The sequence below is a fragment of the Carassius gibelio genome, chromosome A4, assembly GCF_023724105.1.
Source record: "Carassius gibelio isolate Cgi1373 ecotype wild population from Czech Republic chromosome A4, carGib1.2-hapl.c, whole genome shotgun sequence".
Classification (NCBI taxonomy): Eukaryota; Metazoa; Chordata; class Actinopteri; order Cypriniformes; family Cyprinidae; genus Carassius; species Carassius gibelio.
The window spans coordinates 15,481,475-15,493,128 of record NC_068374.1 but is presented as its reverse complement, the minus strand read 5'-3'; the positions used below and the strand labels follow the sequence as shown (position 1 = coordinate 15,493,128).

The 11,654-nt window shown below is 43.9% G+C and overlaps 1 protein-coding gene and 1 pseudogene across 1 annotated transcript; one reads left to right on the top strand and one right to left on the bottom strand.

The window, feature by feature from the left end:
• Nucleotides 1–316: 316 nt before the first annotated feature.
• LOC127970746 (uncharacterized) lies at nucleotides 317–10,362 on the bottom strand (annotated as a pseudogene).
• Nucleotides 2,641–5,179, top strand: LOC127971530 (zona pellucida sperm-binding protein 3-like). The gene is made up of 8 exons (XM_052574604.1): nucleotides 2,641–3,225; nucleotides 3,456–3,574; nucleotides 3,655–3,758; nucleotides 3,830–4,007; nucleotides 4,109–4,226; nucleotides 4,308–4,390; nucleotides 4,451–4,542; nucleotides 4,612–5,179. Exons 1-8 carry the CDS (start codon nucleotides 2,692–2,694, stop codon nucleotides 4,689–4,691), a joined length of 1,308 nt encoding a protein of 435 aa, XP_052430564.1. The 5' UTR covers nucleotides 2,641–2,691; the 3' UTR covers nucleotides 4,692–5,179.
• Nucleotides 10,363–11,654: the final 1,292 nt, after the last annotated feature.

Genomic DNA, 11,654 nt, shown 5'->3' with positions numbered 1-11,654 from the left:
CCAGATGATGGATGGCACACCTCTGTAGTGCAGTGGATGAAGATCTGACAGGGAAGAAAGAGGCTCAAGTCATAGAATCCACAAGTAGTAAATATACAGATGTTCAAGTAAAGGGGGGCATACGGTTTCCTGCAGAGCAGCCAGTGAGGCTGGATCTACAAATGTGAACATCTTCACAACAAAGCGCTTGTAGTGGGTTGGGAACTGAAGACCAGACGATCCAGTCACTGGAACCAGTGTGGTCAGATAGCGGTCGTCCTGGTAAGGGCATCTGAAAACAAGAGAAAAAAAAAGTTAGAAAGGGTCTCCCAGCAGACTAACTGGATAAAGATTGGCTGTACACTCACCCGTCGATCAGAAGGTCCCACTGGGGGAGACTGAGTGGACTGGGGGTTGAAGTCGTCCAACAACGTCCCAGCGTCAGGACAATGTTGGGGTCGGTCCTCTCCATAATGTGCACCTCAACATACACAGGCTCTCGCAGGACTTTTGTGATGGGATAATCAGCGTCACTGTAATAGGACGTGTAGGCCTCATCCCCTGAGGAACAACACTGGGGTTTAACCAGACTCCAGTTTGAAAGGCTTTAGGCAGACACAGGACAAGACCTTACCTTCAGCACAGCCTTTGGTGACGCATTGGCCATTGGCCAGTCTGAGCTCCACCCTGAGAGGTCCAGGAGCAGCTACTGGTGGAGGTGGAGGAACAGAGTTGACCTCCACAACCAGAGCTTCCACAGAAGTTCCCGAATATCTACACTGGAAGAGAAACCTGGACGACACACAGCGAGCTTGTAGCATTTATCAGGGATTAATGGTCACACCAAGACATGGATCACCTACTCAAAATGACTGTCCCTTGTGATAGAACCATATGGTCCAATCCCCACTTCATACGAGGAGGTCATTCGGTTTTCATACACCACATATCCGCTGTCCTCCTGTGAATAGGAACAGTGTCAGCATCCAGTCCATCACAAGCAAATGCAGAATAAAACCAGTAGCAGCTGCTCACCATCACGCTCGTGCCACATGCGGTCACAGGGAACTGGTATATAGCAAAGGAAGGTGTAGACCCCACAGGAGCACAAGGTGGGTCATTTCCACCCAGTAGATGAACCGTATCCAGACTCAGTCGAGGCAGAGTAACATCTCTAGACACCACTACCACAAACTGACCATCTCTAATACACTGGACGGTCACTAGAACAAGGTACAAGAGCAGGTTAAATTCAGAGAATCAGTTTGACACGAACGGAATAAGATTGAGAACACTTACCCGCCCTTCCATAGAAACACTGCTGTCCGTTAAAGCAGCAGTTGATAGCTTCACACTCAGCACCACTGATCCCAGGTAGACCACATTGGATCTGCTCAGAATCAGCTACAGCTACACATTTATCAAAGGGCTCTGCCTGCACTACTGGCTTCTGAAACTGCTGTTTAACTGGCTTCTGAATCGGAAACTGCGGCTTAGTTAACTGTTGAACAGGCTTCTGAAGTGGAAATTGCGGGTTAGGTAGGTGTTGAACTGGTTTCTGAAGTGGAAACTGCTGGTTAGTTAGCTGTTGAACAGGCTTCTGAAGCGGATACTGCGGCTTAGTTAACTGTTGAACAGGCTTCTGAAGTGGAAATTGCGGGTTAGGTAGGTGTTGAACTGGTTTCTGAAGTGGAAACTGCGGCTTAGTTAGCTGTTGAACTGGCTTCCGAAGCGGAAACTGTTGGTTAGTTAGCTGTTGAACTGGCTTCTGGAGCTGAAACTGCTGGTCAGTCTGCTGCATCATCAGAGCTTGAGCATCCTGAAGCGACTTACTCCACTGTGGAACAGCATGACAGAAAGCACAGACCAACGAAATCTGAACCAAACACCAACTTCCAGCCATTGTTCAACAGCTAAACACAAAGAGGAGACATTGCCCTTTGGTCTTTTTCTATTCTACAGATTTCAGCTAATTAACGATAGTCCCTCCCTCTTCATTAACAACTGAGTGGACAAATCCCAGGGTTGTAAATGGACATGTAAAACCGTTCTGGAGAATTTTTGCCCATACCCAAGCCACGTACCTTTTTATGTAGATATCATTTAAAATATTGTATCAATGCATTCTATGGCACCTTTAACTGGGATTATGAACTCATATTTTGGCCGGAAACAATAGTTTGAATTTCTTAACGATGGATTTGTTTCTTATAAACACAAAGCCTTTCACTTCAAAAGACAGTAATTGATGTGAATTACTTGTGGATTATATTGATATTTATATCAGCTCTTTGGACTTTCGTTCTGATGCCACCCATTCACTGCAGAGGATTCATTGGGGAGCAAGTGATGTAATTCTACATTTTTCCAAATCTTTTCCAATGATAAACTAAAAACCATTTAAAAAGAGAGAGATTTTTATGAATATTCTATATTATTTGAGTCATATCAGGGGCTTTTTTAATGACATTCATTGTCTATCATAGACACACAGTCAAACTTTAATTGTAAAATTGTGAATAAGTGTAGATGAAAATCTCAGATCCTTATCAAGCCTTCCATTGGCTAGTGACATTCCAGAACGTTCTCATTTGTTAATTTGTTGAATCAAAGGTAATCAATCAAGCTGAAAGGGGAGGAGCCGCTTAAATTCAAAGCTGTACTTAATGGCAAAGACGAGGACTGGTGGGTATTGTGTTAACGTTTGTCAGGATGGGTCTTTTGCAATATGTGTTAGTGCTGGTTGTGCTTGTGGTGTTTGATCTGAAGAATGCTTTTGGAAGTTTGAGATCCAGTCAAAGTCCAAAAAGCAAGAAGCATCAATCATATCCAGCTTCCAGAGTGCCTGTTTCTTCTCAAGTGCTCGGAAACACTTTGCAGAAGGCTTCTCTGTCTCAGAGTCTTGACTACAGAGGATTTGCACAAGAGCCTCTTGGTCTTCAGGAGAAGCAGGTGTTGCAGGGTCCAGTGAAGCCTTTGGACTGGAGGTTTCCCACTGTTCCAGAAGTGCCGAGTGAGATGGCGGTGGACTTCCATTTGAGGCAACCTGTGACTCCCAGTAGTGTAGCTATTCAATGCGGTGAGAACCGGGTTCATGTGGAGGTACAGCAGGACTTGTTTAGCAATGGTGAACTGATCCAGCCATCTGGTCTGACTTTGGGAGGATGTCCTGTTGTCGGTTTGGTCCCAGGCTCCAAGGTGCTCTTCTTTGACAATGAACTGCAGGACTGCAATAGTGTGTTGATGGTAAGAGCGGTTAAGTGTTACTAGATTTATTGAACCCTACTAAAAATGGGCCCTTGTTTTGGTATCGACGGTTCCCTGAATCTATATCTGGGGAAAAACTCTTAATAACCGCTTACTCGGGTAACCAAGTGTTATGGCATGACTTGCTAAGATGCCTTTAGGAATGGGGGGGGGGGGGGGGGGGGGGGTTTGGGGAGAATCCTCTAGGTAACAACGTCCGTCTCCTATAGATGACCAAGGATGAGCTTGTCTACACCTTTGCCCTTACCTACACTCCTGAGGCGTTTGCTGGCACTCCGATTACCCGTGCAGGTGGTGCAGTTATTGGTGTTCAATGCCATTATCAAAGGTAAGTGACCTTTTGTGACTCGTGGCATTGCTTGCGGTGGTGGAACTGGAAGCCCGTTTAATTGGTAACTTGAACGGCAGGTTTCAAAATGTCAGCGGTAATGCCTTGAAGCCAACTTGGGTCCCTTATGCCTCAACGGAGGCTGGTGAAGAAGTCTTGCTGTTCTCCCTGAAGCTCATGATGGGTTTGTGCAGTTTCTCTAGACCTCCTGCCTTCTGAACGAGGCTGTGCCTAAGCAGTTCTTCCCTCTTGCAGATGACTGGTCCTTTGAGAGGCCTTCAAACTCTTACTTCCTGGGTGACGTTATTAATGTTGAGGCATCTGTGAAGGTATACAACCACGTCCCTCTGCGTGTGTTTGTGGACAGCTGTGTGGCCACCCAAGTACCTGATGTGAACGCCCTTCCGAGATATTTGTTCATTGAGAATCATGGGTGTGTTCATGTCACCAGATGCTGCAGAGTTGACTTGTTCTCGCGTTTGCTCCTTGTAACCACTTTGTCCCCGACAACTACTTTTCACTCCTTTTTTTTAGATGTCTTGTGGATGCCAAGGTCACAGCTTCCAGCTCGCGCTTCATGCCTCGATCCCAGGAGGACAAAATCCGGTTCCAGCTGGAGGCCTTCATGTTCCAGGGGGGATCCAGTCCTTCTGTATGTATTATGAGTGTTTGGGAGAACGACCTCTCCCATTTGCTTTGGTTTGTGACCCCTTACCCGTGGTGTCTCTTGCAGATCTACATGACGTGTGTTCTGAAGGCCACTCTTGCTTCTGCACCTAGTGACGCGCTCCACAAATCCTGTTCCTTTGCCAATGGGTATGTTCATGCCACTTACGAATACATTAAAGGTGCCATGTCTGATTTTTCGTATTGCAGGTGGCTTGCTGCTGATGGGAACCACCAGGTTTGTGGTTGCTGTGACTCCACATGTGGTCCTGATGGTGGAACTGCTGCTTCTCCTTTTGGAGGTAGGAAGGTGCTTTTAAGCTTGGTTTTTGACCCTTCAAGCACTTAACTCTGGTGTCTGCTTTTTCTAGGCCTTCAGTGGGAAGGGAAGGCCTCGCTCGGTCCTGTAGTGGTTCAAGAGCACAAGAAGACTTTGGCTGGTCTTCAATAAATGTGGGGGAGCAAACTTATTCTTGCTTCGGTTTTTCTTGTCTAGTTTAACCAATTGATTTGAGCGAGGAAGCGGGTAGTCCTACTGTACCTATTCTCTTGCCAGAAGGAAAGGCTCCCTTTTCGCGTTAGGGAAGTTAATAACCCTTTTAAAGGGACCTGCTGTGAGCTCCCTTTTGATGAGTACTGTAAAGGTGGAATACATTGCCCATGATGCTGTAAAGGGACTGCTGTTAATTGGCACTTGTGCCAAGAGTTCTGCGTGAACGTCCACTTCCTTGAAGCACTGCAGATTTTGCGTGCCTCTTATGCAGTGAACTTGATTTCTTCGTGTTGGTAACTTCAAATGAGCAGTTTAATTTTCTCCTTGCATCCCCAAATAGGTTTGCTCAGTTAAATTTGTTTCCTAATGCTCCTTGTTGACATCTCTAATGCTTTTAAATCCATGTACAATAAAAGCGCACTCCCAGTATCAACACTGGCACAACATTTTCCACCTTCAGATGGGTTATTTATAGGTTTTCCATTGTGTTAGGAAAATGGCAGGCATCTCTTAAGTTCAATTTAGTATTTGGGGAGCCAAACTTGCAGAACCTGTACTGACGTAAGGGGGTTTTTGTGCAGTAGCAGGTCAATTATAATTCTGAAAAATAATTGCCGAAATGACACTCAAATAGAACTAATGTTTGGACTCTCAGTGAATGACCTCTTTTGAAAACTGTTGGCTTGTGCAACATCTTGGGCGGTTTGTTTCTAGCACAGTTTCAATATTAAAGGGATACTCCACCCCAAATTGAAAATCGTCATCACTTGCCCCCAAGTCGTTCCCAACCCATAAGAGCTTCGTTCATCTTTGGAACACAACTTATTTTGGAGGAAAACCAGGAGGCTTGTGATTGGCCCACAGACTGCCAAGTAAAATGCACTGTCAAGGTCCAGAAAAGCATCCTTGGAGTAGTCAGACTGCGTACGTTCTTCTGTGTCAGCCGCGCCACAAGCTTGTGTTTTCTACATAAATTTACGCCTTGATTTGAAAGAGAACCGTGGCATCCACTAGCATATGCCGTTTGCGTTCAGCAGGTGTTTTTCAAAATGGCGCTAGGGTGATGTGGGGAGAGACAGAGGAGACCATCTGTTGAATAAAGTCTTTGTTTCATTTGTGTACAAAGTGTTCTCATCGCTTCCTAACGTTACGGTTCATCCACTGATGGCAGATGGGTAATTCTGACGGTGCTTTTCATACTTTTCTGGACCTTGACCGACGAGTGTTTTACTTGGGGATGGTCACAGGCCTCCCGGTTTTCATCCAAAATATCTTTAACCCCTTTGCTGTCAAGGATCGTCACCGGCCCCAGATTATTGTTTTACTTTCACAGCACGTTAAACATCACTCTCTTACTTGACCTGGAGAAACTGCGCATCAGTTGAAAGTTTAAAGACTGTAGCTTCAATATTTGACCAATGTTTTGATAAAACATTGACCGTTATTTAGTAATTTATGTCAGGAGTACAAAATAGGAGCCATTTTTAGAATAGAAATTCACCAAGCATTCATATTCAGTCACGTCTGCAGTGGTTTGTGTTGTCATAGATTCACTGAAAAGCGTCAAATAGGGTTTATAGGCAAAAGTTGCATATACACAGAGATATATTTACTGATGTTTACTTTATATTTCTTCAGACAGAATCATAATTTCTATTCATTTTCCACTGGTTTACGCGATCTGATGGTAATGATCCGCTCCCAGCCCTGTCTCTGTGTGTATAGTCTTCCGTGTGTGCGCTGACAGAGACCGGATTCGCCCGTGTCTTGTCCATCATAACGGTGCATCATATGCCGCCCCGTCCTACCCATGATGCATTTCCTGTACACTTCCGTGTTGATATCTGACCACAACAACACAGAGAAACCTCTGTACCCATGAAATATCCAAATAATAAACACACGATTACGTTAGTTAATGGTTGGTATGCGATTTTCTTGAGATTTGGGGCGTTTTTATAACAATATTAAAAATGTACATCTGAAATGCTAACTTGTGCAGCGATGTAAAAGGCTATAAATAGCAAATTCCACATGTGATCGCAAAAGGAGGTTATTACAAACCTCAGTCAGGGTTTAAAGTGAGTTTTGAGTAAAAGTGTACTAATAATTTCATAAATAGTCTTATGTAGCTTGATGCTAACGTTAGGTCTAATGCAGCTACATAGCAGGTGCAGTTCTTCTTCATAATGCATTTTGTAATAGTTTTGTCAAAGGTTGTAAGAAAATGTTTTGTTGTATTTTTATAGTAAGGCTTTTGATAACAGTGGGGTAAATGTATACTGGAAATGAAGCGATGTGGCTTGGTAAACCTTGAAATACCAGAACAAAGGCTAAAAGTAGCGAAATAAAAACAAAAGAATGATGATAAATGAAGAATGAGGATTTTGTGTCATACCTGGCCGATGTGTGAAAGGCTCGTTTCGGAAGAACAATAGAATCATGAATGGGGCAGTTTTGCCGGTCCAAACAAGAGATAATCAGGAGTCATAAATCAATTTTGTTAGCCTTTTATGAGCCTTCTCTAAAAACACACATGACATGGTCTTAGAAAAGGTTTCATAAAATTCACACTTTGTGAGATCATATTCTGAAATATCAAAGTATTAGTAGACTTGTGGCTTTAGCTTCATTATGTATCTAAAATCATATCCTACATCATTTAATACACTTCAATAGGTTTTTAATATTTTTATTGACATGTTTGAGCTTATCTCGATTATAACGGTCTGAGTAATTCTGATTCCTGAACAGTAAACTTTGAAGTGTCAGCTTTGTGAACATTATGTATCTAGTAAGAAAGACTCCTAAGCAGCAACCTTTTAATTTTGGTTATGTCATTTGTGTCTCCATGCTGAAAATGAGTGGTGACAAGTAAGGGGTTAAATTGTGTTCCGAAGACGAATGAAGTTTTTACAGGTTTGGAACAACACGGGGGTAGGTAAGTGATTAGTGACACAATTTTGGGGTGAAGTATCCCTTTAATATCACTACTTTGAGTTGCGGACAATTGACACCGTTTCGTGTTTGCTTCAAGACAGTCGAGAATTGATTTCCACTTAAAACTTGAGCTCAGCGATTTGAGTTGTATTTAAAACAAAAGCCGCAAGTAATCCACATAACTTTATATATTCTGAATGTCGGGAACCAAACTACTGTTTGGAAGACAAGTTAAAAAAAATAAAATAAATAATAATAAGGGGAGCCTTGTGCCGCCACAGGTTAGCAACTGGAGGAAGGATTAAGGAATGCACAACCTTACAAAAGGTTGTGGAACCTTGGTTTAATAGTGAGAGGGGAAAGAATAAAAACACTGGGAAGAGGCATGTAATCCCGCATTCTGCCGAACCAAAACAATACCAATAGACAAAAAGACACCTAAGGGTTCTGAAAAGTTTATTAAAAACACTAGATTTACATGACCAGAGTAACTTCTCCACTAGAAACCACAGTCTGCTCCCCAGAGACAGCCTTGATACGAGTGTCTCTTCCTGAAAGAGAGATGTTCAAAGTGAGAATGCACTTCTAAAATGCCCAGTTCCTCTTGTCAAGAGCAAGAACTCACGTTTCCTGGTGCAGCTTTGCTCACAAGAGCCAGATGATGGATGGCACACCTCTGTAGTGCAGTGGATGAAGATCTGACAGGGAAGAAAGAGGCTCAAGTCATAGAATCCACAAGTAGTAAATATACAGATGTTCAAGTAAAGGGGGGCATACGGTTTCCTGCAGAGCAGCCAGTGAGGCTGGATCTACAAATGTGAACATCTTCACAACAAAGCGCTTGTAGTGGGTTGGGAACTGAAGACCAGACGATCCAGTCACTGGAACCAGTGTGGTCAGATAGCGGTCGTCCTGGTAAGGGCATCTGAAAACAAGAGAAAAAAAAAGTTAGAAAGGGTCTCCCAGCAGACTAACTGGATAAAGATTGGCTGTACACTCACCCGTCGATCAGAAGGTCCCACTGGGGGAGACTGAGTGGACTGGGGGTTGAAGTCGTCCAACAACGTCCCAGCGTCAGGACAATGTTGGGGTCGGTCCTCTCCATAATGTGCACCTCAACATACACAGGCTCTCGCAGGACTTTTGTGATGGGATAATCAGCGTCACTGTAATAGGACGTGTAGGCCTCATCCCCTGAGGAACAACACTGGGGTTTAACCAGACTCCAGTTTGAAAGGCTTTAGGCAGACACAGGACAAGACCTTACCTTCAGCACAGCCTTTGGTGACGCATTGGCCATTGGCCAGTCTGAGCTCCACCCTGAGAGGTCCAGGAGCAGCTACTGGTGGAGGTGGAGGAACAGAGTTGACCTCCACAACCAGAGCTTCCACAGAAGTTCCCGAATATCTACACTGGAAGAGAAACCTGGACGACACACAGCGAGCTTGTAGCATTTATCAGGGATTAATGGTCACACCAAGACATGGATCACCTACTCAAAATGACTGTCCCTTGTGATAGAACCATATGGTCCAATCCCCACTTCATACGAGGAGGTCATTCGGTTTTCATACACCACATATCCGCTGTCCTCCTGTGAATAGGAACAGTGTCAGCATCCAGTCCATCACAAGCAAATGCAGAATAAAACCAGTAGCAGCTGCTCACCATCACGCTCGTGCCACATGCGGTCACAGGGAACTGGTATATAGCAAAGGAAGGTGTAGACCCCACAGGAGCACAAGGTGGGTCATTTCCACCCAGTAGATGAACCGTATCCAGACTCAGTCGAGGCAGAGTAACATCTCTAGACACCACTACCACAAACTGACCATCTCTAATACACTGGACGGTCACTAGAACAAGGTACAAGAGCAGGTTAAATTCAGAGAATCAGTTTGACACGAACGGAATAAGATTGAGAACACTTACCCGCCCTTCCATAGAAACACTGCTGTCCGTTAAAGCAGCAGTTGATAGCTTCACACTCAGCACCACTGATCCCAGGTAGACCACATTGGATCTGCTCAGAATCAGCTACAGCTACACATTTATCAAAGGGCTCTGCCTGCACTACTGGCTTCTGAAACTGCTGTTTAACTGGCTTCTGAATCGGAAACTGCGGCTTAGTTAACTGTTGAACAGGCTTCTGAAGTGGAAATTGCGGGTTAGGTAGGTGTTGAACTGGTTTCTGAAGTGGAAACTGCTGGTTAGTTAGCTGTTGAACAGGCTTCTGAAGCGGAAACTGCGGCTTAGTTAGCTGTTGAACTGGCTTCCGAAGCGGAAACTGCTGGTTAGTTAGCGGTTGAACAGGCTTCTGAAGCGGATACTGCGGCTTAGTTAACTGTTGAACAGGCTTCTGAAGTGGAAATTGCGGGTTAGGTAGGTGTTGAACTGGTTTCTGAAGTGGAAACTGCGGCTTAGTTAGCTGTTGAACTGGCTTCCGAAGCGGAAACTGTTGGTTAGTTAGCTGTTGAACTGGCTTCTGGAGCTGAAACTGCTGGTCAGTCTGCTGGAGCTGAAACTGCTGGTCAGTCTGCTGCATCATCAGAGCTTGAGCATCCTGAAGCGACTTACTCCACTGTGGAACAGCATGACAGAAAGCACAGACCAACGAAATCTGAACCAAACACCAACTTCCAGCCATTGTTCAACAGCTAAACACAAAGAGGAGACATTGCCCTTTGGTCTTTTTCTATTCTACAGATTTCAGCTAATTAACGATAGTCCCTCCCTCTTCATTAACAACTGAGTGGACAAATCCCAGGGTTGTAAATGGACATGTAAAACCGTTCTGGAGAATTTTTGCCCATACCCAAGCCACGTACCTTTTTATGTAGATATCATTTAAAATATTGTATCAATGCATTCTATGGCACCTTTAACTGGGATTATGAACTCATATTTTGGCCGGAAACAATAGTTTGAATTTCTTAACGATGGATTTGTTTCTTATAAACACAAAGCCTTTCACTTCAAAAGACAGTAATTGATGTGAATTACTTGTGGATTATATTGATATTTATATCAGCTCTTTGGACTTTCGTTCTGATGCCACCCATTCACTGCAGAGGATTCATTGGGGAGCAAGTGATGTAATTCTACATTTTTCCAAATCTTTTCCAATGATAAACTAAAAACCATTTAAAAAGAGAGAGATTTTTATGAATATTCTATATTATTTGAGTCATATCAGGGGCTTTTTTAATTACATTCATTGTCTATCATAGACACACAGTCAAACTTTAATTGTAAAATTGTGAATAAGTGTAGATGAAAATCTCAGATCCTTATCAAGCCTTCCATTGGCTAGTGACATTCCAGAACGTTCTCATTTGTTAATTTGTTGAATCAAAGGTAATCAATCAAGCTGAAAGGGGAGGAGCCGCTTAAATTCAAAGCTGTACTTAATGGCAAAGACGAGGACTGGTGGGTATTGTGTTAACGTTTGTCAGGATGGGTCTTTTGCAATATGTGTTAGTGCTGGTTGTGCTTGTGGTGTTTGATCTGAAGAATGCTTTTGGAAGTTTGAGATCCAGTCAAAGTCCAAAAAGCAAGAAGCATCAATCATATCCAGCTTCCAGAGTGCCTGTTTCTTCTCAAGTGCTCGGAAACACTTTGCAGAAGGCTTCTCTGTCTCAGAGTCTTGACTACAGAGGATTTGCACAAGAGCCTCTTGGTCTTCAGGAGAAGCAGGTGTTGCAGGGTCCAGTGAAGCCTTTGGACTGGAGGTTTCCCACTGTTCCAGAAGTGCCGAGTGAGATGGTGGTGGACTTCCATTTGAGGCAACCTGTGACTCCCAGTAGTGTAGCTATTCAATGCGGTGAGAACCGGGTTCATGTGGAGGTACAGCAGGACTTGTTTAGCAATGGTGAACTGATCCAGCCATCTGGTCTGACTTTGGGAGGATGTCCTGTTGTCGGTTTGGTCCCAGGCTCCAAGGTGCTCTTCTTTGACAATGAACTGCAGGACTGCAATAGT